Source organism: Aythya ferina (assembly GCF_964211825.1).
Source record: "Aythya ferina genome assembly, chromosome: Z".
NCBI classification, from domain to species: Eukaryota; Metazoa; Chordata; class Aves; order Anseriformes; family Anatidae; genus Aythya; species Aythya ferina.
Genome location: NC_140299.1, coordinates 9,410,387 through 9,438,149, shown reverse-complemented (window position 1 = coordinate 9,438,149; position 27,763 = coordinate 9,410,387). Strand labels below are relative to the sequence as shown.

Genomic DNA, 27,763 nt, shown 5'->3' with positions numbered 1-27,763 from the left:
AGGACGGATATAAAAAGATGTTCAAGATCTCAGTCATTTGAGGAGGGAGAAGAAATTGGTGAGAAACCAATTCTATTTAATAGACCTATTGTCTCCCTTGTATTTACTTCTCCCTGGCAGTACTGCGAAAAAGCCTTTCTGGCTAGGAGGACTGAGATCGTACAGCTCAGACACCTCCCCACCGTAACTTGCAGATTCATCCTGTTGCATTCATCAGCCCCATCCTGCACGCTCATCTGGCATCCAGCAGCATCCCTGCAGACATTACAAGGTTTTAAAGGGCTTGACCGTTCTTGCCAATCCTGCCAAAAAATGCATGAGCATCCTTCTGTTCTGGTCCATTTTAAATCCCACACTGCTTGATGCGTTTTGTCTTCTGAATTTCTTCCTCTCCCAGTTATTTCTCCAATGCTATCCTCCAGGGTCTCTTCACACCTCCCAGGGCTTGCCATTTTTAAGTTCATTTCTACTCCACTTTCTCCAGGGACTGAATTATTGACCTTAAAACGCAGTTTGGGCAAGGCACTCCTGGGACACAGAGCTGCCCACAACATCACGGCCTTCCCAGCACCTTCAGAAGGCAGCTTGCACACTGGCTAGGACTGACATAAACCCTTCAGCCCCCCAGAGCCCTACTGGCAATGCAGACACCTCCCAGGCTCGCCCATAGCCAGGGCAGTGCCAAGCCATCGTGTCCTCGCCCCCCGTTTGTGCTGTCCCTGCAGCATGCCCAGAGCCTCCAGTTGAGACAGCAGCTCCGACAGCACGCATGCAGCAAGTGGCTCTGCCCTGAAAGATTTACAGCCTGCACAGACACAGCAGGGGAAGGGGAAAAGGTCCAGAGAGGAAAACAACTGGTTGCAGGCAGATCATGCTGCACTCCCAGTCCTTCTCCCCGGCCTGATGTGCTCATTCACAGCCACTACTGTAGGAGCAATGGAGGTCAGAGCAACCCCACTCAAGCATCTTCGTACAAGCACTGCTTCTGGGCATCAGCACAAAGAAATGCCTGCGTAAAGAGGGAGGGAACCAAACTTGAAGCACCAGCAGAGAAAAGGCTGTTTCTGCATGAACTCTACCCACTCTTCACCTTCAAGGGCACTTCCTCCCCTTGCCACAAGTAACAAGCGCAGATAATTGAAGGAAAATATCATTTCCCAAAGCACTTCTGATCCGTATTATCCATGCTCATTACAGGCCGTGAAGCTCATTCTGGTCTCCACCAGCCCCAAACAAACAGGAAAGATGCCAGAGCAGGGACAAGGGGCTACAAACCAAACCAAGCTGCTTAATAGCTCTTGAAGGATCTGCAGCCATCGACACATGGGCTTGTACTTTGGCCAGGACATCCAAAGCACAGCCTGCACAAAAGGTCACCTGCACAGCCTGCGTTGCTTCCCATAACTAACACAGAAGCGTGGTTTAACTGGGCAGAGCTGGAGCACCAAAGGCAGAATTCAATTCCCATTTGACTATTGACTTGTGTGGGTTTTGTCCTGCCTTACTCCATGCTTTCTCTTCATCTAGGTAACACTGCAGGTCAGTCTCAAAGAGAATTTGGACATGCACAAGTTTTTCATCTTTAGTCTTTTTAAAGCTTTTTTTTTTTTTTCCCCCCCAGTTGCATGTGCACAGCCTGCTGCTGAGCTTTGGCTTCTTCCATCCTGCTGCTAAGGCTGGCTGGAGCTTCCCATGGGGTATCTGGAGAGATGTGCAAATCCCAGGTCACCCACCATCCCACAGTGCATCTCATAATTCCCTCTCACTTAGAGGATCTCCAAGAAAATGCTCAGGGACCACAATCTTCTAGCTGGCTGCCAAAAGATCCTATGCTCAGCACTGTCAGAAGTTGTGTAGTACAAAGGGTATCAGTATAGATGCAGAAAAAAAAAACAAAAAAAACAGTTGAATGAGAAGACACAGGAAAATTGTTTCAGCAGCACAGCCCAGGTCCCTTTCTCCAGAAGAGCCCTGGGGTGCTAGATGCTACATGAGCTCCATGTGCTGAAACCAGAGAGCACTGTCCTATAGCATAAGCCTCTGTCACGGAAGCAGCAGAGGTCTGGATGACCTAGACTCAGGGTAGTACACACAGGACTGCCCCCAGCAGTGCTGTTTTCCCATGCCAAATGCTCATCCACTCACCATCACTCACCTCCGAGTCAGCTCCTGCAGCCCCTGCACCAAATGCTGAGCACTCGAGACAGGCAGGACACTGCAGCAAAACATCACCTTCCTTTCAAACTGCCTCACCACGTGCTGAGCAGGGCTTCTGCTCACTGAACATTCATGCTTACCCAGAACTCATCTCCCACTTACTCATGGCCTCAGCTCTCTCCCCTCTTCAGCCCTTCTTGTTCCTCTTCCCCCATCAGGGTCAGGAAACTCTCTGGTTCAGCATCTTCCGAGTGTGATTTATACCATCTCCGGCCTGGTAAACTGTAAGATAACTGGAAAGCATCCAGGACTGCAGGAAGCAGGTCTGCCTTGGCAAAGACAACAGACAGAGGAATAAACTGGATGGGAACTAGATGGGCTCTTCCTTCACTTGGCGCCTCCACCACTTCTCCAAACCTTGTGATTTATCTCTCCGCGGACCATCTCCGCAGGAACCAGGTCCATTACGGAAATTAAAATGAGCTATTGCCAGCAGCTGGCAAGATCAGCCCCTCAGCACGCCTGTCCCCTCCGAGTTTAGATGGCAGACACCGGATGGCTTGCAGCCAAGAGCCTGGGAGCAGGTGCCAAGAGATGCTCCTGCGCTGCGCCCCGATGGACCACCAGGTTTGGAGTCTACTGACTGGTGGCACGGCTCGGAGGACAAGCAGGAAACCAGCCCCGAAGCTGGAGTCTGGCACAGTTCAGCTTGCAGGAACAACCAAGGGCAACCAGGGACCTTCTGTGCCATGGCATGCAACACCTCAATGCCAGGGTGTCCAAGGTGTGAGATGTCACATAATTCAGGGGCTGAGTTTAGGGTAGGGAGAATAAAGCTTTCCTTGCTCTCTGCAGCTCTCCCTTATTTTCTCATTAAGAAAAAGAAAAAGAAAAAAAAGGTAATGAATCAGAGAAAGACTCATCTCCCAGAATAAACATCACATGAGGTTGGCAGCAGCAGGTAGCTCTAGAAGAGGTAATCATCCCAGAGATCCTTCCCTGAAAGGTTTCAGCTTCACACATACCCCAGAAGAGGGGGGTGTCGATGTTTCATTGACCCTGAATGTAATCAGGTCACTGTCACCCCCCAAAAATCCTCATGTACTTCCAGATGATAACACAAGAGCATTCAGTCCTGAAGAGGTTTGTGCTCCAGCCTTGTAACAGCTCTGAAAACCCACAAACAAGTGCATGAGGAAGCACAGCAAAGCAGCTCACAGCTAGAAAGGCAAGGACAAACCTCTCCCAGGCAAGATGAGCTCAGTCAAGCCTTACTGAGTGGCACAAGGAGATAGACACACAGCCCAGGAGAGGTTTTCCAGGTCCTACTCCTTCTTCCCAGCCCCGTGGAGTTCTCCACACTGGTATTTCTCAACCCAAGACTTCCAAGCCATCACAGAGCAGCTCAAGAACAACTGCAAAGAAAACGCCTCAGCACAGCAGCACTCGTGCACACAATATAGGAGAGAGAAAGCATGGAAGCATTTCAGCACTTCACAAAGCAGCCCATGGATGCTTGTCCGAAGAGGCAAAGTGGCCCTTATAAGTTAAGTACTGTTGCCCTGAAGGCTTTGATCTGTGTGGTCACAGCAAGACCAGGAGAAAAAGGAGTCTTAGAACCACAGGGGCCTTAAAATTCCCTTTGTCTCCCTGCTGCAGCAGGGATGTAGGTGAAGCACAGAACATGCCAGCAGTAGCAGCAGGACACTGTGTCCTTATGCATCTGAGCACCAAAACTGGAGCTTGTTCCACCAAGGGTTCTGCTGGTCTAAGCTCCTGTGCAGCCAAAGATCAGATGAGGAAAAAAAAAAAAAAAAACAAAAAAAAAAACAGCTTGAGAAAAAGCCAGGCAATTATCTTTTTAAATTCATTTCCTGCAAGCAAAGTTCTCCTGATACTTTCCATTGCTAAAGACAAAAAAGTTGAAGCTATCCTCCAGTCACAGCTCTGCCACACTGACAACCCTCTGATCAGAAGATGATTTGGAAACAGACATGAGGGGAAATTCCCTTCTTCTACAGCATTTGAGAAACCCATTTTGTGTTTTACCAGCCTGCCCCTAGCCTAGCCACAGGGCACCAAGCACTGCACCTAGAGCCCAAAAGCCTCTCTGAAAGCATCCTGTTAGAGGCCAGCAGAACCTGGGTCAGACTCCCCACACAACAGCAATGTTCTCCTCTAAGCACATCTCCTGGGAGAGCCACAGGCTGACCCTTTTCTGGATTTGAGCCTCAACCTCCCAGTCTCCTTGCTGACCTCCCCCACCCAGCTACCAGCTCCTTCACAGCCTTCACCATTTTCCTGGGCTTGCCATTTCTTTCCTAAGCTCCTTGACTCCTGTGCGTGGCACCAGTCCCCCAGGATTTAGGCGGTGCTGGAGAAACCCCTGCAGCTCACATTTGTGGGGAATAAGAGAAGGGAAAGCAAAACTGCCCCTTGGCAGCTCCCTGTCCCAAGGGCAGGGTGCTCGGGCCAGCAGATAGAGGAAGCTGGGCCCAGCAGGGCCATCTATCAGCTGTGACAGCCCTGACCCTTTGTCCTCCCCCTGACAGCCCCCACCACACTCGGGCAGCCCTGCACGAGGTCCTTGGGTACCCTGGACCAGCGCCGAGTGACAGCTCGTCCTCATCCTCCCACCCTTGCCAGCCTCCTGACCACGCACTCCCTAAATAGCTCAGGGCATTTCAAAGGCAGGGTGCAAGGAACCAGAGGGAGGAAAAAATAGCTGGCCTCCTCGCTCACCTGCCTGGGGGTCACGCAGCCTCCTTCAGCTTTAGGCGTGTGGGCAGCTGTGATTTAAGTGACCAACCACAACCTAGAGTTGTGGGATGGAGGGAGTGGGTGCAGACCCGCACATCTTAAGTAGATTAGAGATTGAATTGCATTTAAATGGAGAAAAATCCCCCTAACACGTCACGGCCAGCTGTCCTAGCAAGGTGTGAGACTGAACAGCAAGCAGGGAGCATGCTTTACACCAGCTGCAGGCTGGCTGCTCAGCCCCTGCCTCACCCAGCCAGCAGGTATTCACATCCTTCCAGAGGAAAGAACTAAATCCATGCAATTTTTGGTTAGCCAGGCACGCAGGCACACTGTGACCCAGCACATCCACAGGCTAGACCCAGGTGAGGGTCGCCCTAACCCAAAAGCACCCAGCAAGCATACCATGATCCACGTGGGAGCAGAAGACCGAACATCTTTCTGCTTGCAGCTCAGTGCCACAAGCCCGGAGCAGCTGGGGAAGGGGAGCAAAGTGCTCCCATCTGCCCGACCAGCAGCACTCCCAGCAAAGCACAACAGGCATGCGGTGCAGCTGGGAGCTCCCAGCATCTTTTCCTGCCAACACTCCCCCTCCAGACACGAGGCAGCCTGTCCCTGCTCTGCAAGCATCCTCACGCATCCCTGTGGGGGCCACGAGCACCGCGGTGCATGGCAAGGGCAAGCAGATGGTGGAAAGCCACATTTGCAGCAGGAGCTGAGCAGGAAGCGTACAAATCAGGCTACAAATGCAATAAGGGTCAGGCTGCTCCAACTGGCAAGCCCTTTGACATGCATAAGCAGAGTCACTGCCTCCCAGGGACCCACACATTGCCTTCAATTCACAGCTGATGTGGCAGGAATGACAGTCAGCACCAGGATGGCTTGCACGAAGCTCAGAGGACGACAGGTCCCCCTGGTGCAAGTGTCACATTAACACACAAGGAAAGTAATTAACACACCACCAATGGATTAAGAGTGGATGATCAATCTAGTGAGAGCAGCCTCCCTGCAGCTCCAGAACTCTTCACAATGCAGAAGTCACCCCAATCCTGCTCCCTCCTGACCAGAAGGGCACTGCCACTGGCACACCAGAACACGTACTGCCAGCTTGCAGCTTCTCTTTCTTGAGATTAAAATGATATACAGTAATTTATGAGTTTTTTTTTTTTTTTTTCAGGTTATTTGACATTTTGTTCTCCCAGTATTTGAGCTTTCAGCTGCTGCATTGCCAGAGCGTAACTGAGCAAAGTTCAGGAAGAGCCAGGCAAGATCTCCACACAATGCACCTCAGTGCACCACTCCAGCATGATCACACAGGCAGCTTGCACCCAGGATGCAGCCACAGCCTCCCTGCAGAAGCAAGCTGATCTTTCAGCCCTCATGTCAGCACTGGAGATGCAGGACTTGGTATCTGCATCACAACAGATGTGCTGGAGATGTGTGACAGGGCACGGCCGGCCAGGGAAGTGCTGCAGCATGAGGCTGGGGTGCACAGCATCGTGCAAGACTCCTCGGAGCACTAAGCCAAAGGATGCCTGGCAGCTGTAGGGATGGAGCATGAGCACAAGGTCTTACACTGGTGGAGCAGGAGGCAGAAGCCTTACACTCAGCCCCTCACAGCCCCCAAGCCCCCTCCAGCAGAAGCCAGATAAAGTCCCCAGGAGCAAACCCCTAGGCAAACCACCAGCTTTTCACAAGCACTGCAGCAGAGCCACAGGACTCCCAGCTAGAGGATGCTGTGGGTGATCAAAGCTTGATTTCTTGAACCTACACGTTTCAAAAATTTATAGAAAAAAAAAGTCTCTCCATCCCCAGCTGAAGAATTGAGCCAGCAGCTGCCAAAGGCTGGAGCTGCCCCAGAGCCTGCTCACCCTGCCCTTACCCCTTCCCCTGCATACCCACTGCTGCCCGCTGTCAGGGACGGGATGCCAGGAGACTTGGCTGCCCTGGATCAGGCCGTTCTCAAGGAATAAACCAGCCTGAAGCATGCAGCAGGAAGGCACTGGGGTAGATATTTTGATTCGCAGCTCCAAGGGCTTTTGACAGGAGCAGAGAAAGGACATTTTAAGCATTCCTTTCAGCCTGCACGCATGCCAGCCTGCGAGACCCCTCCTGGGGCAAGGCACAAGAACAATCCCGCTTTCAGATCAAGGGCTCTTTTGTCACCCTGCTGTGAGCCGCTTGACCTTCAGAGTCGGAAGCGAGCTGGTATCACGAGCGGTCTGATGGGCCCAGGCTGGGAGCAAGCCCAGGCACTCAAGAAGGACCGAGCCCGGCTGCCAGTCCCAGCATCCCAGCTGGGAGATCAGACCTCAGCCGGAGAGCTCGGCTCTAGAAATGCTTGTTTCGGCTCAGCACATTTCCCCCAGCAGCCAGACACAGAAGGGTCACCCAGGGCAGCGTTTCCATTTGCAAGAATATCCTTGCCAAGATGTAACAGACCTGGGCTATGCTACACCAGGGTATCCAGAGAGGGTTTAAGCCTTTGAAATTGAAGCTAGCTTTCATTTCGGCAACAGCATCATCACATTTCTTCAAAATGCATCAATTTCCCTCACACAGACTGCTTTGAGGACTGAGCCTACAATCACCTCCCCCTCCATTCTCAGCTCCCCCTCCAATTGCCCCACCTTGAAAATTTGGAGCTCTCTTCCCTATGCTTAATCACTGAGGTATTAATTACCAGACACTGCACTTCTGAATGACACATCAAGGAGGCAGCTGGCCCACACACAGGGAGAGCACAAGCAGAGCTTCTGCCTAAAAAACTCACCCGATTCCCTTGTGTGCGCCCTTCTGAGCACTGCTCCCTTGTGACAACACAAGCTGCACCTCCCCCCGCCAGAGATGTCAGCTAATTAGAGTTAACCCCACTTGTTATTGCCATAATAAGTCACCTTAGGCACAGCCACACTGCCAGAGCTCTGTCCCTGCCACTCTTGCCTCCTGCCCCAAGACCACAGCACTGGAGGAGTCACCGCATTGCCCAACCAGCCTCCAAAATGCTCCAACCAGGCATCTCAAACCAGCCCCAACTTCAAAATCACACCTTGTAGCAGTGTGTTTGTACACCAGGGATGCAGAAACACAGCCTGAGCCCTACACCATGGTTTGCCCTCTGGTCTCGCACCCACACACTCCCCACATTTCCACACCCCGCAGCACTGCATTTTGCATGGTGCCCAAAGGATGCTGGCTGACCCCAGTCAAGCCAACATCTTCCCTCAAACCTGACCTGCAGGGTCTGAAGCCCTGATAACAGCAGTCATTGCAAGGAGGCAGGAACACGTTCAGGTATTAACCTGGCCAGAAGGAAGCCATTGCTCCGCGGACAAAGCAGCAGGCTAACCTGCACAATGCCCAGGTCAGCGTGGGCGAGCTGAGCGCTGGCGCGGACACCGGCTTCCCCAGAAATGACAAACACGACAGATGCACCGAGCTCATGTAGCAGAACCACCGTTCTCCCTCCCGCAGAGCCCTTTCAGCATGTTTGCACACACGCGCTCCAGGTCCGCATGCGCAGCCTGCCCAGGCGCTGGGGTGTTACGGTACACATTTAACTAATTCAATAACAACAAAAAAAAATTAGGGCACACAGCCTGCGATTAAGGAGAATTTCTTTCCCAACACACTGGCAACATGCCTGCAATTAGCAAGCCCTTGATTCTCTATAAATCCCCTAGAGATCAAGAGCACCTGATACCAGAACGTCCTTAGGTCTTTCATAACCCGGAAAGTCCCCCCCCCCCCCCCCCAATCTCCGTTTCAACACTGGTGAGATTTTTCACACCTTACGGCTCAGAAACACTTAAAAACCCGGGACAGCTTGCTCCCAGCTCCGCAGGTCACGCCAGATCCGCCGGGGTAATTGGCAGCGCAGGTGGGCTGCGGCTGATACAAGCCAGGGCAAAATTACTCTCATTAAAAGCAGCAAAGCCAGGCTCAGCACAACACAAGGAAAATTGCTTCCCGCAAGGGCTCTGTCGAGCCAGCCAGGAGGAGGCAAGAGCTAGAGCAGCCCTCGTGTTAATAAGATCCCCCAGAAACGTAAACCCCAGTCAGAGTTGCTGCATGGAGGCAGGACAGAGCCATATGGCTTTTCCCAGCAAACAGCCCCAGCTGCCATAGGGTTAAATCAATGCATGAAGCTATTAAAGGGGGTGGAAATGTTTTAACATGGTTGAGTGAAATTCCTCACACTTAAGTCTACAAGGAACCCCATTGGGGCTTAATAGGCTAACACAACCCATCCCATTACAGGTCGTTAACACACCCAGGAGCCTTGGGAAGAGGGGCAATTAGGGCTCCCCCTTCACCTCTGCAAGTGGGACCCCAGCTTTAAGCCTCAGTGATGAGGAGGAGGGATGCAGAAATTGGCCATCCTCTCCTCTCCCCCTGCACCTTCTCCACCCAAAAGAGCAAGAGCTTGCAGCAGGTTGAGCTCTTGCCAGGCTGAAGGAGCAGAAAGTTGGTCCCCAGGGCAAGGTGCAGCGCACAAAGCTCCCATTTGCAGGATGCCCTCGCTCCTCCCTGTAGCCCCTGTCCATCACAGGACAGCAAGAACCAGGAGATACCAGCACAACCGTGGCCTCGGGCACATTTCAGTCCCAGGGAAGCAGTCAGCTGCACCCCAGAGGCTTCAGTGCGATGCTGGAATTACTGCAGCCCTCAATTTTTGCCCTATGGAGCATGGTATTTCCAGCCGAAAAATAAGGCTAAGGCTCCTCAGGAACTTAAGAATAGGTATATACACTAGTTATTTTCCACTGACAAAAGCACAGCAACAAAAGCTCGGGTAGGAGGAGGGTCAGGGAAGCAGGACAGACTCATCCCATCACCCCTTGAACTACCAGGTCGGAGCACCTTGCCCTGCTCTCCTCCAAGCATCCCCGAGGAGGCAGCTGTGGCTGTTAGCGTGGTGTGGTCAGAGCCCAGCAATTGCAGGCCTGGAGCTGAAAATAAGGAAAGAAATGGCTCACAGAAGTGGCTGCTGGCTTCTCCCCTTCCTGCTGGCGGATCGATACAGCCAACAACTCCAGGGAGGGGCTGAAATGCCAATTTGCCGAATAAATCCTGCCAATACAAAAACAAGTCAGACCCAGAGCATTGATGCCTTGCTCGGCTGGGAGCAGAGACCAAGATACAAAGGGCTCTGGGTGGCTGCAGGAAGAACGGCTGGGGAAGGGATGGGCAGACAGACCACCCCTGTGGGAGGACACCTGATGCAGTCCCAAAAGAGCAAAAAAAAATAAAATAAAATAATCCTTCACGGAGAGCACAGACAGCTCTGGAGGACGTGATTCAGCATATTAGGACTTCACTGTGATGAAGCTGCTTTTTAACTACTCCCATAAAAGCATCCAAGGCTCCCATAGAAATTTAAGGAATAAGCCCCAAGGGTCTTTCCCCATGAAATACCTCTTCCTTTATGCATCCAGTCCTCATCAGTCTTAATATCTCTTTACACATACGGTCCATCAGGGCTGTCATGGATGAGGTTTTACCTCCTTGTCTGTCCCCAGCTGAGCGGGGCAGGAATCTACAGGACAAGGACACACTAAATGCAACTCTGGACTTGCACCAGCCTAGCCAGGACTCACTCCAGCCCTTTTTCCTCTGCTCTGTGGTGGGGCACCTGCCAAAGGCTCAACTCACAGCCCTCTGGGGGCCAGATGAAGGCTCTCAAACCATGGCGGTATCACTGACGCCTGTCTCTTCCATCCAGCCCAGCACAGGCTGCATTCTCAGTTCTTTCCAAGCACCTCCACAGCCACTAAACCCTCCACTGACCATCACCTGCTCATCACAGCACCCCCCTTGCCCCAAATTGGGCTGACACCCACTGGAACATCACCCCTCTGGCAGGCTGCAGCCTAGGGGCTCACAGCAGCACAGCCCCTCCTCTGGGCTCCCACTTTCCCACATGCCCATCACTGCACCCACCTTTCCTTGGGCAAACATGTCCTAATCCTGCCTGCCTCCAGCTGCAAATACTCCTCTGCATCCTCCTCCCAGCCCCCTTCCAGGCTCCCCTTTCCCTCCCAAAGGAAAACACTGTGCACTGCCTATAGCAAGGTGCCCATGTGAACTGTATGTTTATAGGCAAGCTGCTTCATGCTTTGCCCCTGTCATGCTGAGCAGCCCCAGGAACACCTACAGACACACAGCCCCCACCACCAGGTTTGCTCTGATGCCTCAGGAGCGAGCAGGCAGCTCCTGCACTGAAGCCACTTGCAGCCACCCCCAAGCATCAGGGCTGTAGCCAAAAGCTACCCATGCTTGTGCAAGGCAGACAGTGAGCACAGCCCAGCAGGGTCAGGCCATGCCCCAAAACCAGAACACACTTCAAATCACTGGCTGTCCCCACATCAGGCAGAAGCAAGCTCCACAATAAAAAAAAAAAAAATAAAATAAAATTGACTTCCTTGCTGTCCCCCTTACACAGGGAGAATACTAGGTGGAAGGGACCTCAGCCTCATTTTGGGTCCATGCCCCTAAAGAGGGGATCCCAACCCATCCACCCCCGACCAGGCAGGCATGAAGCAGCACAGGGAACTGCTCAGCCCCTGCCAGAAGGTCAGAGAGGAGCGAGCACCTAGCCAGGCAAGAGCCACATGCTGTGATGTTCCCTGCCTCACATCAGCACAGATGTTTTGCAGTGATAGAGACCAAGGCCAGGCTATGGGAGGGACCCTCCTGGAGAACTGGGGCACTGCCCTAACCCCATTTTGCCCTGCTTGCATGAGACGTGCTGCCAAGCAGACAGCAGCACACCCAGGTGTGCCCACCCTGCCGCATAGCCTAAAAAAGTAAAGACCATTTCCTCGCTCGCTCCACAACACATTTGTTTTGTGCTGCAGACACTGGCAGGTCTTATTTGTAAGATCATGAAATGGTCTGAAGCCTTACAAGAAGACGTCAATTAGATGCTCCAAGCCCTGCCATCAGCAGAAGGTCAAGCACACGGCGCGCCGTCTCGCCGGAGCTCAGCCCCGCGCCCCCCGCTTCCACCAGGCTGCTCCGAGGGGGGCTCTCTGCTTTCACAGTGCACCAGGAACTGGTGTGCAGCTGGGAGGGGGGGGGGGTGGGAATAAAAGACTTTTTTCCCTTTAAACAGGCAGGCTAGATGTGTAACAGCTTCCCAACTTCAAGCCGTTTTGATCCAGCCAGCCCCCTCTCTGTTAAGTTCTGGCAAGAGACAGGCACAAAGCACCAATTAAACAAAGACGAGTTATGCTTTTTCTGTCAGGCAAAAAGAAAGGGGGGGGGTAAAGCAAAGGGGAAAAAAAAAAAAAAAAAAAAGAATCCAGCCCTGAAGTCATTTTGCTTTCAAAACAAGCTGTCAAGGCAGCTCCTCTCCTCCCGTGGAGGAAGAGCAAGGAGCACCCACACACGCTGTGTGGCATCAGTTATCTGGCTGCACCACCAGGCACTTGGCACGTCAGGCCCAGCCGTGCCCCTGGTTTTCCCCAGGGCATCCATCAAAACCTTTGACAGGGCATGAGAGCAACAGATTCCTGGTGAACATGGGCTGAGCACAGCCCCACCAGCTCCCTGACAGTCCCCGCTTATGGCCATTAGGCTGGAGGGAGAAAATACAAAACCCAGGAGCAGCACGTTTTCAGAGTACTAACTCATCTGGACACCTGAGGAACTCTCTTTTTCCAAGGCAAATATGCTCACAGGTGGCACAGCAAGCAAAGCCTGCCTTTTGTGGCATCCAGGTGACCCGTTTTGAAGCCTGCCTACACGGCCAGCAGCAACCCCGCCTCACAGCTGAGCTCAGGACAGCAACCAGAGAGGTTCTCCCATGCACACCACATCACTGCTTTCTTCACCCAGCCCAAGGAAATCAGTGCTGCTGGGTGAAACCAAGCTACCTGCCGTCACGACGCACTGCTGAGGTGCCACAGAACCCATTCCAGGAGCACAGACACAGCAACCTCTTCATCACCTCAGCAATGAGCATCTCCCGAGCACCAGCAAGCTGTGCCCAAGTCTCACCCAGCAAGCACCAGTCCTGCAGAAGGCTGCATTACAGAGGTCCCTCCAGGCTTTATTTTTTTGCATGTCATTGAGGAAAATAAATAGCAAGTGTAACCACTTCGGGCTGGAAAAGGGCACGGATTTCAGCAGTGCACACAGACTGAGCCCAGCTTTAATATTGCATTTGCTACCACGGCTGAACCCCCTCTGCAGAGCCCGTTGGTACTGGATCAGAGGTGCACAGGCTCAGCATCGCTTCCAGTTCTCCCTCAGTGAGCAGCATCCAGCTACAGCTGCAAGGTCACCCCCAGGAGCAAACGTACAATCTCCTTCCAACTGGGCAGCACTCGTGCTGGGCTGACCTCTCCCAAGGAGGGGTTTGCTCTGCCACATTAGCAGGGAGCACCCCACAATTAGGAGGGAAGAGGACCCCTGCCCTGCTCCGGCTGCTGGGGCTGGCAGCACGCGCTCCTGCTCGCTACAAGTGCCCTGCTCATTAGCATGGGGTCACTCAGCTGCAGCAGGGCACAGGCTCCGCTCGGTTGTTGCAACACCACTCACGTCCACTGCCATGGAAGTGCTGAATTTCCTCTAAGAGCTCTGAAGCTTTCGGTTTGAATTTAAGGGAGAGAAAAAAAAAATCCCACATAAAGAAGAGCAGGATCTTTGTAAACATATCAGAGGAAGAAAAGAAAGTGAATCTTTGAGCCTCTTGACCTTGGCAATGTCCTTATAATTACAAGCCTATTTATTTTCAGTTAAACCCCAACTATTGAACAGACAGTGTCAAGTTGTTTTTTCTGAGCAGGTGATTACCCTGCCTGACTAATCTAATGAAAATTATCAGGAGGCTACTGACCTCTCACTACGCACACTAAATAATGCACAAAGCTTCAGGATCAGACAGGCAAATCATAGCCCTGCCTTATCTTATCACTTTCTATACAGCTCCAGGCTTGTTCTGCTCATGTTTGGCTGCGTTAGCCAAATGCTATCTCAGTGGAAACAACAGCGAAGCCAGCCCCGAGAATTGCACAGCAAAAAGTTACCTCCGTAAGATTTATTTTTATAGGAGACAAGAGCTGCAGCAGCAGATATATTTGGTCTTTTAGTTGCTGTCTGGCTCCTGGGCATGTAGGAAAAGGTGGTGGTCCCCTGGCATAGGGCTTTGGGAAGAAGCAGCATTGTCCTGGGACTTGGATGAAGGGTACAAGGCAAGGAGTAAAGAAAGCAGCGCACAGAGAAAGGAATATTTTAGGACAGGATATTTTGCAGACAGGAAAACCCACCCCTCCACCGTATCCTCTCAAAAAAAATATATTTCTAATCACTCCTGCAGGCAGGACTAGCCACCCAGGTGCCACAACAGGCGAGCAAGACCACAGCAGGAGGGTGCCACTGGGGATGCTGCATACCCAGCCCCAGGTATGCTCCAAGGAATGGGGATCAGCAACAGCTCTGCCCCACTCACTGCAACTCCCCTCTCCTTCGGGGAAAGGAGCAGCTAGAGCAGCAGCTGAAAGGGACAGGAACTACAGCTAGCAATTACAGAGACAAGACTTAAAAAGGGAGCCACAGAGAGGTTATCACACGCTCCCTGTGCAGCCTCAGCTTGAGCAGCATTCACAGCTAGAGAAATAGATTGCACAGGGGAGACTTCAGGCCTTAAACAAGTTTCCACCTGGGAAGCTACAGAGAACTGTGGAAAAAGCCCTGCTACAAAGGACAATTTAAGTTTAGCTTTTAAGCACCTCCCCAAGCATGAAACCCACACTACCAGAGAAGACACCCCTCCTGCCCAGACCCACCCTCACACACTCATTGCCTCGAGGTCCTTCAGACCCTCCAGGACTGAAGCCCATTGCTCACCGCCATCCAGAAGCTTCCGTACACAACTTTTGCAAACCCCCACCAGCCCCAGGAGTCCCTCCCAGCAGCCTGCCCTCTCCCAGCAGCACCTCCCCTTCCTCCAAAGCTCTCCCCATGCCCCAAGCACCTGATTTATCCTCCCACCCTGGCTATCGTGGGACTTGAGTCGCTTTGCTCCACTTGGGGAGGTGCTAAGCAAGACACAGGTGAGCAGGGTTCCTCACCTCTCAAATGGCCAGTTCCTCTCCTTTTGCAGGCTTTCTGAAGGAGAGGGGGGTGAGCAACCTCCTCCAAACCCAGCAGGAGCAACAAGCACCAAGGTGGGTTCAGGCACAACAGAAGAGGGAACAAGAGAAATTATAGAAAGATGGGCAGGAAATAGCTCAAGATTCAGCTTTGGGAAAATACCAGCTAACACATGCAAGGAAAATGATCCATGGCAGAAATATTCAAAGGGAAGCAGAAATCTGGGAAAAATTAATGTCCACAGCAGCAATTGAGGGGGGACAGCGAGCAGGCACGGCTCTGGAGCAGAGGCTCCCACCTCTGCAGGAGGGAGGAGGTGCTGGTGTCACTCTGGTGTGCCCATGCCCTTTTCCCAAGGTGTCTTCAAAGCCTGGCTGTGCTGTCTGGGCAGGGGATGGCTAAAAGGGTTAACTGGCCAGCACTCAGCAAAAGGAGGGTCCTTTGTTTTTCTTCTCCCCCCCCCCCCACTCTGGGTTGTAGCAAGCTGTCTGTTGCTGTGGCATCCAAGCCCCTTCTGGAAGAAGTTAGAAGGATAATTAAATTCCTCCATCTCCTAGCCTGGGTGACAGGAGCAACCTCGGGCGTACTGCTCGTTGAAGCCAGCGCTGTAATTGCTTGTGTCACAGCCTTGCTCCAGCCACGTGTGCTGGTTCTGCCCTTGAAAAAGCCCAGGCACCGCTCCGTTTGTGCCTCCATGGAGCAGCCGCAGGGCACCTTCCTTCCCTGGGCACGGCAGCGAGCGCTGGGGCTGCGAGAGGGACGTGGGCTGGGTGAAAGCAGCACTGCTGCACTGAGTGATGTACCTCTGAACTGCCAGCCTTCCTGTTACATGCTGCCCTGGTGGGGCAGGGGGACCTGAGGAGGTGCTGTGCAGAGCCTGGAGGGTGTGAAATGGGAGGAAGGGGTGGATGTAAAACCGTAGGGCATAAATGGCAGGGCTGGCACTGTGTGGAATCTCCTGCTCCAGTGCCTGCAGCAGCTCCCAGCTCTTTGCACCAGTTGCTCCAGTGCTGGGGCAGTGTTTATCCCCTCCTGCTGCTGGTGCCCAGCCAGCTCCCCCTCTGCTCGCACGGTGGCAGGGGGTTGTGACGCCCGGGAGGCACTGCAGCACACAGGCACTTGCAAACTTGTGTTCTGCGGAGGTTTCTCCTCTCCCAGGCCTGGCTTCCAGCTGGAGACACGTGTCTGTGCTTGTCCACAGCAGAGGCATCCTCCTGGGCTGCTCCCTGCCAGCAGAGCGTGGCAGAGCATCAGTGACAGCCGCCAGGGACAACGGCACAACTCACCGTGCACAGACAAGTGCTCGCTTTCCTTGCTGGAAGCTGGCAGACAAGCTGTTGTTAGTGTCCCTTGGCCTGGTTGAGCTGGAACCCAGCTCGTTGGATGTATGCTCACCAACAAAACCTGGGTCAGATGCCCCATCCAGCCCCAGGAGGAGAAAGGGATTGCACTGAGCCCTTACCCTTGCACACCTCACCCCAGCACCTCTTCTCCAGTGCAATCCCTGGCTCTGCTGCTTCTCAGCACCCGCTGCCAGCTGATCCCAGTGTGGCCCAAGCAACAGGGGGAAAAGGAAGCTGAAATCTGTTTCTCTTCATGCATCCAGCAGCAGAGCTGTTGCTCCAGCCCCCACGCCTTTCTGCCAGTGACAGCGGAGGCAGGAGGAGCCCAGCTGCTCTCCCCCAGGCAGGGATGGAGCAGGGGGAGCTGCTGCAGGGCCAGCACTTAAGAGAAAAGCATCTTCAGGCTGACAACTCAGCAAATCTGATCTGGAACTGGCAAGAGAAAATGAATGTAAAGCCTTCAAATGTCATTTGAGGGGTTTGACTGCCAGAAGAGCTAGAGACAGACAGATAAGCGCACAGCACTGAACAGAGGGACGGATGCTCTGCTTTTGTCTAGGCAAGGAGAATTTACTAATGTGTCCCGCAGCTGGCATGAGCTGTCAGCAACTCAAGAAATCTGGTTTTCTGCCACCAGCTCTGCTCTGGGACCTCCAGGAAATCCCAAAGCCATTCCAGGTTGCAGTTTCCTCTCTTTGCAGGCACTGATAGTTCCCCGCATCCCCAAGGCTGTGGCGAGGCTCAAGGCTGACCGTGGTAATGTGCCATGGCAAGCAGCCCCCAGGAGCCCCCCAGAACTACGTGCAGGTGTGGGTTTCATTGTGCAATAAGCCAAGACCCAGCCACTGGCCAGCCCATCCTGACTTCTTGTTGTGAGAGGCAAACTCAAAACCATCCTTCCTTTGCCATTGATGCCTCCTGACATGGGCAGGTGGCATTGTCTTCTGTCGTTGCCAGCTGCAGATAAAGATGTGCCAAAATTAGGAAGCACAAATCCTGTATGCTCTTGATGTCAGGGACCCACCTTGGGTGCTGAAGTTACCCTCCATCCCTATTTCTTGGAGGAGGAGGCTAGATGGACCTGAAGTCGCTGGTCCAGAGCAAAAAGGGATGAGGGGCCTGGGATGTGCCACAACGTTTGGGTTCACAGAGCCCAGCCTGCACGTTCTGCAGGCAAAATATCTGCAGACAACAGAGGGAGCCCCCCAAAAATGCGCTGGGAGTGTGTCATGGCCAAAACTGTCGTCCAGCCCACATGCTCCCTGCTGCATCGCCTTCAGCGTTAGCCAGTGCTCCGTGCCTGCCACAGTCCCTGCTTTCATGAATGAGATTAAAAACTAGACGCACCAACATACCCAATGGGCCTGTCAAACTAATAACATTAGGAGGACTGGAGATACTGCAGCAGCAAGGGCCAGCCCCTGCTCCAGAGCCCTCGCAGAAATCACGCACGCAGGAGACAGAAAAGCCTCCGCCGTTCCCGGAACCAGGTCAATAAAAGCACAGACAACTCCATCCAGAGACGGAGACTTTTTATGAATCACAAGAAAGAGCAGCTTCAGCTCCCTCGGCTGCAGACAGGTGGGCAGGCACGGCAGGGCGAGTGGGGGAACGTGTTTGTGCAACACGTGTGTGGATGTGCAGCGAGAGGAAACAGTGCAGCAGAGCTGGGACAAACAGCGACCCCTCGTCCACCCCAACCCGGGTTCCCATATCAAACACCCTCCAGCACACCAGCAAAATGTGCTTCTTTCAGGTGGTTCCAGAACAAACCCAGCCCCTCCCCAAATTAATAGGTATTCGTGGGTGCACCTTTGCTGTAGCGCTGTTGTTTCCAGAGCTCCTGGCTACGTGAGAAGCCCGGAGGACTGGACAGAGCTTTTTTGATCAAATCTCAGAGCAACAGCGGCGTTTTGTTCTCTTTTCTTTTCTTTTTCTTTTCTTTTTTTTTTTTTTTAATGCATTTATTTTTCAATCTGCCAGTTGAGAAGCCGAGGAAGCGATGCCCAAAGGAAGGTAAATCACACATCGGAGAAGCCTGGGACAAGCTGCCTGCCCTTTGCACCCCAGAGCCACGGTCTAACTGCAGGAGAGGATGTGTCCTCATTATCACCAGCCTTATTTTTAGTTCCTGGACAAAATGATCATGGAGTGAAGCCTGGCTGCTGTATTCCAGGCAGACACACTTGATTTCAGGAGCTGACGATCACGCCAGCCCCAAGGACCGCAGCAGGGTCCTGCACGTTCCTGTGTCCAGCCTCCACGTTATTCTCACCCATGCTCCGGAGACTGGGAAAGCCACCAGAGACCACGAGATGTAGGACAAATACCAGGCTGCAACTTTGTGAACAAAATGCATTCACTGGCTTAACACCCACATAATTAAAAGCAGGCGCATCCCTTGGTAATTACCAGCACGGGGATGTGCCTGGCTCTGTGTTTGCTTTAGGGGGCCGCTGGTGCTACCTACAAAAGCAAAGCTGGTTGCCAGTCCCTCTGCAGAGCGAGGCTGCTCACAGTGCTGGGAAAACAAGGAGCTGAGCCTGCCTTGCCCCCAGGGTCCCCTTCTGCCCCCATCCAAGCAGGAGCACCAGTAGCTCCACCTGGCTCCTGCCGGCTCTGAGCACCGCGGCTGGAAATGGGTGACTCGTGCTGCTGGGGAGTGAACTGATGCAGCAAAGATGAAGTGACTCGAGGAATAAAAAGCAGGGAGCAGGAGCAGTCCCAGAGCTGCTCTGTCCCTCCTCTCAGAGGGGTGCCCAGCCCCTGGATAAGCCAGGTCTCAGTTGGTCCCGTGTCCCCTCCATCCCCCCGCCAGCTGTTGTGAATGCAACTAGCCCTCCTTCCCCATCCCATCTACTGCAGACCTCTCCAGCCTTCCTCGTCTGCCCTCCCCAAGCAGGGAGCAGCACAAACCCACCCCCTGGGGGAGAGGGAGGGGAGATTTCCCCCATCGTGGTGCTGGGATTAATCTTTCTGTCTGCTGCAGCTTCCTTTCGCTCGGTGTCTCTACAGACATCGTTTGAAGCCAGCAAGTGCCCCAGAGGGCAATGCAAGTCACCTGAAGGGAAACAGCTTCCTCTGGTGCTGACATTCGGGCTGCCCCCGGGACAGGGGGCATCGATGACATCTTTAGGGTGTCACGGCTAATTAGAGCCCTGACTATACCCTCTAATTAGGTAACACCTTCAGACAAACCACCCTCTCCCCTACAAACCACATCACCGCCTTCGGATACCATCCCTAATCGACTTAAAAGCGCTCCGTCCCAGCCCTCCTTCCACTTCACAGGGCAGCCCAAAAATCAATAAAGCCCCGAGCTGGCTGCAGGAGGCCAAGCACAGCCGGGGATGCAGCACCAGCAAGGATGCACACCCGCCTCTGGCTGGGGCAGAAGGCAAGCAGCAGTACATCATCCTCTGCCCTCCCATCTCCAGTCCTCCCAGAACTACTGGGAGCACCCAGCACAGCCTGCTTCGGGAGAACGGGTATATTTGGGATGTGTCAGTGTCCTCCTTAAAATGCTGCCTGGGGGCTTGGGAAAGAAGCTGTGCTCAGGCTCCCCGTGTCTGGCAGCCAGAAGGCATTTGAGAACTGACCACTTAGAAATTACTGCGCCAGGCTGTTATCAAGCTTCAGCATTTCAGTCCAGAAGCTTGACTTCTGTTTTCATTAAGTGATGAATAAACTGAAAGTGTCTGGATGTTTTCAGTTTCCCACCAGTGCAAAATTTTTAGCAGATAACCAAAAAAAAAAAAAAAAAGAAAACAACCCCAAGCCAAAAAAAAAAAAAAAAAACACAAGCCAAAACAAAACAAAATAGAAAAACAACCTGCAAACACGCTGAGCAGAAACTATCAAAATTCATAGAAGATAAATATTGAATCCTTCCAAGCCTGCTATGAGAACAATGTCTCTTTATTTGCTTTTTCACGAGGTTTGTTATAACAAGAGAGATACTACAGCATGCAGTGCTTCAATATACACACACGCATTCACAGCTGGAATAATAGACTTTAAGGACAAAAGGCAATATTACAGTTGGATTTATGCAGAAATGCATAAGCACGCCTTCATCAACACGTTCTTTGCACCCTTCCCAGCTACACACGTGGACACAGATATTTCGTATGTCCACACACGCACACACCACGTTCCGGATCGATCCGAACCACTCATTAAATCAGCCTCTCTAAAGTTTCTGCTGCTTTGGGAAAACATGACCCCGAGGAGACATCACACGTGAACTTAACATCCAGCAGAAAATGAAACCATAACACGCTTCGTCTTGAAAGCGAACCCCCCGCCCCCCCCCCAGCCTAACTCAATCCCCGCTCTGGACAAAGCCTCTGGAGAGGAATTAAAACCATGCTAGGTGTTTCCTGGATTTCCCAAATTCCCCGGAGACTCTCTGGCTGCGTCCACCTCCTTCTCGCTTCGGAGATGTTTCCGGCTGAGTGCTCCCGTCCCCGCTCCTGCTGCGGAGAAATGCCGCGGGTCCTGCGGGGCTGCAGCCGGAGAGCCGCGTCCTGCACACGCCGTGGTGACACGATGGGGACCGAGGACCAGTGGCCCGGGTCAGCCCCTGGCCCCCGCTGGGGTTTAATTCCTGCCAAACGTGCAGGGGAATTGTGCAAGGGGGTTGAATGGGTCAAGAGCAGCTTTTGCATCTCCCCATTCCCAACAAAGGGATTCCAGCAGATCTCGTGCCCCCTAGTGTCATCCTGGCGAAGGGACCGGCACCGGACCGGGACCAGGACCAGACCAGGACCACCCGCTGCCACCCCTCCGTGCTCTGCCCCAGACTGCACCAGGGACTTTGCTCATGTTATGGCCAGCGGTGGCCAAACTCTGGTGTCCTGCTGGTCCCCAGACCACAGCTACGCACCGTTTCCTCCAGGCATCCTGCTCTGGGGAAGGGCAGCGCAGCCACGCTCGCTGGCCCTGCCAAGTCCCCCAGGGCTGTGACATCCCCGCAGGTGTCCCTGTGCCCGGCATGGTGCCACCTCCCTGACAGTCCCACAGAACCCCAGCAAAACCTTCCCCACCAGCAGATAGCCCGAGCGGTGTCCCTGGAGAGGGGCCAAGAGGAGGAGGCAGAGAGCATCTGCAGTGGCCACTGTCCAGAACACTACTCCTCCTAAAAATAGATGGTCCCTGGAAGGGCACGGCCCTCCCAGCTAACGGGGACAGGCAGAGTTAGGAGCTCAAGGTTTGGGATGATGAAACTTCAAAATGCACAACAGACTTCTGCATCAAGTCCCGTTCTCGTGCCTGCGCCAGGCCAGCACCTGTGGCACTGAGCTCTGTGTGTTAGCACGAGAAGCGATGCACAAAACCAGCCAAGGGCCAGCAGCCCTGTATGCCAGCTCCTGGGGAAATCCCAAATTTGTTGTGATGCTGATGGGTGTGAGTGGGACTGAAGCACCCAGCTGATCCCATACATGCAGCACCTAAATGAGAGGTGTGCGCTGGACGGGAGTGCAGGGAGTGTGCATCGAGAATACACACTGGCCTCAGTTTCCCCATTTGTCCTGCAGCCCCCATGCAGCTCTCCTTCCCTCATTTTGCTCCTCTTACCTTGCTGAACCATCAGGTTTTGTGGGGAGAGGCACAGCGGTCTCCTGACCCCCTCCCAAACAGCACTTGGAGCACCAGCCTCTTCCAGCGTGTGCTAGCAGCACACAAACCAAGCTCGGCAACCCACCACCAAAATTTGGAGGAATTCTCCCCAGGGCACTGACCTGGGTATGCTGCTTCCTTCTGCAACACCGAGCAGGGACTATAGCTTAGAATAATGGGGAAGTAACTCAGTTCAATGCTGACAAAGCATCACAAGCCCCAGCGGGGTGGGAGGGGAGGAGGTGTCCTTCCCTCGCGCTGCCATGCCTGGTATACATCATGTTTAGGGCCAGGCATACGTCACTGACACAAAATGGACAAATTGGAGGGATTTCAGAAAAACGAGCGACAAAAATGATCAGGAGGCAGAAAGGATTGATTTACTAGGGGAGATTAAAAGAGCTGCGATCGGTCTAGCTGGGCTGAGCAAGTACTGACAGAGTGAGTTGGATGCTAATCTGCAAATGGGATGAAAACGATAGGAATAATTTAGCGTCTTCATTAGGAATGGGATGAAATCAAGGGGAACTCTGAGTATGTTGGTGAGGCATAACAATAAATGAATAAAAATAAAAATAAAAAGCAACAACCCCAAACAAAACTCCTTTCCTAGTTGCCCATGGTTTAGTTTCTAACAAAACACACAACGTCTGCAAAACTCCCTCTGCCAAGGGCAGCATCCCTGGGAGCAACCCTGCCTCTCAGCCCAAGGTGTGCACACACACACGCGTGCACACTCACACACACGGACACACAGAGCCCTTTCCCACCCCGATTTGCACCCAGGAGAGCAGCAGGGCCCCGTGAGGACGGCAGCATGGTGCTTGCTGAGGGAAGAGCCGTGCCGAGGGTGCCGTTGCTCACCCAGCTCTGCGCGGGGCGAGGTGCTGAGGCGGCTCCTGCAGACTCGCAGCCGTGAGCCTGGCGGCGAGCGCTCCGATATTTACGCACCAACAGCACATTACTCAGCAACTCCCGCCTGTCAGGCGTAATGGCAGCGGCAGCAATAACAAATGACAGAGCCCAGTCAAGCTCCCCGGCCGCGCGCCCAGCCCCGGCAGGAGCAGGATGCGTCCCTCCAGCTCCACAGGGGATTACCTGAGGGTGGCCAGGAGTGCCGGCTTGCACCCACAGAGCTCCCACCGCCACTTTTGGAGAGACATCTCCAAAAGCTGAGGTCGACCGCAGTTATTTGCACTGCTATGTGTATCACAAGCTCTGTGGCTCTGTGGGGACCAGGGGCTGCTTCCTCCTCTGGTTCAGGAGGTGCTGGGCACCTTCCACAGGAGGGCTCAGCACCTCGGCAGGAGCGGCTCTGCTCAGGGCAAATCAGACCAAAGGCAAGGCACGATCGTCAGCTCATAGCTTGGCCTGCTCTGACAATAGGCTCGGATGAAGTTATCCGAAAGGGCTGTTGCAAAGAAGTCTGGCAGGCATGGGGCTCTCATTTCCAAAGCACAGCCCATCTCTGGACAGTCTGCCCTCCCCGGCAAGCCGTGGTCCCAGTACCTATTCCCAGTGAGATGTCTAGCCAGGCACGAGCATCTTTGCACATCCCCAGCCATCAAAGCAAAGCTCAACTACTCACGGCAGGGCAGGGAGCAAGAACAGCTGCCAGAGCTAAATTTGCAAAATCCTAGCAGAAATCAGTGAGGTCCGGAGCAAAAGGCAACCTGAGGAAAGGACCTCTGGGCTTATCCCACTAATAAAAACACAAATAGACCCGAAAAAGCAACCGAAGTGCTCGGCAGGCAATTCCCCTTCTGCAACCTGTGCTACAGACACGTGTATATGAGCATGGGGTGGGAAAGAAAGGGGAAGACTGTTTATCAGCTTTCTAAGAGGGAGAGGGAGAAATGCCAATCTTTATACCAAAAAGAAAAAAAAAAAAAAAAAAAAAAGTTTAGTGGATTAAGAAACAATGGCTGGAGGAACATGGGGAAGCCGAAACACACAAAGCAGGTCCTGTCCCCGGTGAGGGCAGCCTGGAGTAGCTCACGCACCAGTTAGAGTCCCGATCTGGATTTAGGATTGCAGAGGGGAAGTCACCAAGATGTGGAGATGTCAGGGAGTTTGTGCAGCACAGGGAACGGTGTGTGTTATGCAATTCTGGAAAGCAGCCCTCGTCGCGCTTGGGGTGAGCTGCCGAGCCCAGGGAGAGCAGATCCAGAGGCACGCCAGATGATATTCTTATAAAATCAACACCACCCCCCCAACCCCAAATAAATAAAACACCAAAAAAAAAAATAAATAATAATAAAAATAAAAGAACAAAATGTAAAAATCAGCGCTGCCACGGCAGAGGAGAGGGCAGGTTGAGCTTTTGGAGAAAGGAGGCAAAACTCTTGCTCTCCCGCCCGGGAAATCCACAGGCTGCAGCTGACAAAGAGCCCCCCCGCAACCTCGGCTCCGGCACGGCTAATGCAATGCAGCAGGCGGCCGGGCTCATCCCCTCCCTGCCTGCAACCTGGTGCGGAGGCAGCGGCGGCAGCGCCGCGCTCCCGGCCGGGGGGACGCGGGGCCGGGGGGACGCGGTGGCGCTGGGGGGGGTGGTGGCGAGGACACGGGGACACACGGACACGGGGACACCCCACGGACACCCGGAGCGGGAAGTGAACTTGCCCCAAATTCTTTCCCCGTGGGTTTCGCCCCCCCCCTCCTTGCCCCGCTGGCGGCGGCGGGGTCCACGGCGGGGCGCGGACACGCGTGGGAAGGTGCGTGGAGGGTTGGGGTGGGGGGGTGAAGAGGAGGCGTGGAGAGGGGAAAGCAGCGATCCCGGCCGCCCCCATCGGCAGCAGAAAAGCAGCAGCGTTTCGGCGCAGGGCGGCTGGCACCGCGGACCCCCCGACCCAGCCTCTCCCTCCCCATCTCCCACCACCCACCTCCCCCCAACCCCACCCCACACCCACCCCCATACACAACCCCCGGGCGCCCCCGTACTCACGGCTCCCTCCTCGCCGCCGCTCCCGGCTCTACCCCATGCAACCACCGGCTGCTTCTGCACCGGCTCGGGGGCTATAAGCTCTTTTAAACTCCACCACATAACCCATGTGACCGCAGAAGCCACTGGTAAGGAGCGCCGGGGAGCCAGCGATGAGCTAAGCCCGCACCCCCCGGCACAGCGCCGCGGCCGCGCTCCCGGCCCCGCCGCGCACGCCCGCCCCACGCCCGCACCCCCCCACCCACCCTTTGATTTATTTATTTCCCCCCCCTCCCCGTTTCTCTCCCCCCCATACCCACGCGTGAGCCTCTCCACGAGAGCCTTTGCGTGCGCCCCCGAGGGCCCCGCAGCCCCCTTTCCGCCCCCACGCCACGCCACGCACACGCGTGGGTGCTGCCCCGCGGATGCTGAGCAAGGGGAGAGGGGGGCACTGCATGCCCCCCCCTTGCACACGCACTCTGGTGGATGCACCGTGCCTGCTTGCACACGTACCCCACACGCAGGAGCACCCCACGCACCCTCCGTGTGCACCCCACGTGCACCTCTCTGAGACACAGACCCCACGCACCCACTCGCACACTGCCCACTGGTGGGTGGCATGGCACACTGTGGCCACACACGCCCCCTTGCACGCCCTCTCCGAGCACCAAAGTGCCACCAAAATGAAAAACCTGGGCGCACACACACACAGATGGCACCCACGGGTCCCTGCTCCCACACCCTCCTGCACACCCATTGCAAACCGCCCCCCAGCTGCGGGTTCACCCAGCTCCCCAGTGCACAGCTGTCCCACAAGCTGCAGGGCGAGGAGGACAGAGGTGCCATGCACCAGGCTGCTCCAGCAGCCGTGGCACTGTGTGATTTGGGAGTGCCAGGATTAATTGCATGGGGGGGGAGGACGGGAGCCAGGCGTGAGGTTTGGGTGTGCAAGAGGCTGGGACAGGCAGGCCTGGCCGGGCAGGTGCAGGCGTGTGCTGCTGGGGCACGCCAGCAACACGTGGGAGAAGGCAGAGCTGGCAGGCAGAGGGCTCCGCAGCGAGCTGAGTTATGGAAAATGACTCTTTCCAAGGAATTGCTAAAATTAAAGCAGCGGTGAGGCCAAAGGAGCAGGAGCCAAAGGGGAGGGTGAGCAAGGACAGCCCCGGGGCAAGGAAGGGCAGCGGGCAGGAGGCGAGAAGCAGGCATCTTTGCAGGGCTCCCACGTTCCCTCACACCTGCCACCTCTGTGGGCAACTGCCAGCACCTGGGGGGGCTTGGGGCAGGCTGGTTGGCACCAAGGTGGCACCAGCTGCAGGTCCCATGGGACAGGGAATTGGGGGGAGCAGCCTTTCCCAGCCACATCCCCAGCTCGGCTGCTGCTGTGTGCATAGATGCCTTGGTTTCCCCACTCCTGCGAGAGACAGATGCCCATGCAGATGCAGCTCGCTCGCTGCCAGGGGCTCCGTGCCCACTGGGCATCGAGTGGAGATATTTCAGGAGCCCTGGGGAGTCCTACGGCAGCTGCAGCAGGGCTGGGGTGCTGCTGGCTGGACATCAGCCCTCGGGTCGGCAGCGAGGGCTGCTCCAGCTTCCAGATATCCAAACACTGCAGGCACAAATCCCCGTGACTCAGGAAGCAACGCACGCGAGAGAACTCCGCAGAGGGCTTGGGAGAAATACTCCCCTTGGCATGTTCCCACCCTCCCTGGCATCCCAGGACTTCTCCTCAGCTGCACAAAACAACAGGAGCAACAAGAACAACAAAACTTTCTTCCTGGTCTTCCTGCTAAACTAAAAAAAAAAACATAAAAGGAAAAGCTAATCTTTGGGCAAACCTAGAAAAGTCACTCTGTTTTATTCCAACTAGGTGTAAGCTGATGGAGTAAAGGATGCCACCCCTTCCTGCAGTCCTGGCCTCACCCAGGCACCGTGACACAGGCAGAGGAAGGGGGCTGGGTGGAAGCCAGGTTTCATCCAGTTTTTCATTGATGCTACTAAAAGCCACTATTAATTGGATGGAAATAATGATGTTTTGTCTCAGACAAAGGTCCGCATTAAATTATCCATTTATTTTTAGTGTTTTTATCCATGAAGAATAATCAACATGTAGGGGCTCTGGGGGGATTTGTGGTAGATAATGCCAGGTCCTGCATGTATGAAAGGCAGGAGGAAAAGCCGATAGAGGAGTGGGACTATTCAACAGGTTGCAGCAGAGCTAGAGAAAGACGCTCCTGCGCAGAGGCTGTGGACCAAGTCACAAAATGGAAGGGAAAAAAAAATCTCAACCTTTTCCTCATCTCTTAAACCCCACTGTCAGCCGGGCTCAGGGCTGAAAAGAGGGAGGAAAGGCTCTGGGGGCAGCAGCATCTCTTGGATGCTGCTGGGAAATGTCTCAGGAGAAGAGGTGGCTGCATGGGGACAGGGATGGAAAGCTGCTGCAGCACCAGCAGGTCCAGGAGGAGAGCTGGGCCCAGGGAAATGATTCAGCCTTAGCTTATGAGACAGCATCAGGCCATCACCACAGGCTGCTTCTCCCATCCATCTCCCACTGGGAGCTGCTTGGAGAAAGCAGGGGCTCATCACAAGCCTGTACACTGACGTTTAGCCAGGAGACAGTCACCAAAAACACCACCGTGCCCCATTTCAGGCCCCTCGCCTGCCTCCAGCACTGCGGTACCCTGTGCAGGAGAGCGGCTGCTTCCCGGCTGCACAGTGAGGGTAGGATGGAGCCGAGTCCTGGTCGGATCCTGAACTTTCTGGGCCAGGCCTGGCCAGGTGTAAAACAGTGCAGATCCCTCAGATACTTGGGACCAGAGTTCAGGGGATGGCACTCACCTGGTTGTACCCCAAAGCTGAGCGTATG

The 27,763-nt window shown here is 54.2% G+C and overlaps 1 protein-coding gene and 1 long non-coding RNA gene across 4 annotated transcripts in view; one reads left to right on the top strand and one right to left on the bottom strand.

The window, feature by feature from the left end:
• Positions 1-25,083, bottom strand: part of CNTFR (ciliary neurotrophic factor receptor) — a gene marked incomplete at its 3' end in the record, with an annotated part of 175,404 nt that extends 150,321 nt beyond the window's left edge. The window contains exon 1 of one of the 3 annotated variants that reach the window (XM_084505077.1): positions 24,925-25,083. In XM_084505077.1, the coding sequence (XP_084361203.1) occupies positions 24,925-25,023 (99 nt within the window). In that variant the 5' untranslated portion in view covers positions 25,024-25,083. Of the gene's footprint in view, positions 1-14,769; positions 14,821-24,924 lie in introns of those variants that run through there. The other 2 variants (XM_084505076.1, XM_084505078.1) reach the window with 2 other exon arrangements.
• On the top strand, positions 14,873-20,061 carry LOC311427607. The gene is made up of 2 exons (XR_014687448.1): positions 14,873-15,089; positions 18,342-20,061. It is a non-coding gene; the product is annotated as an uncharacterized lncRNA (long non-coding RNA).
• Positions 25,084-27,763: the final 2,680 nt, after the last annotated feature.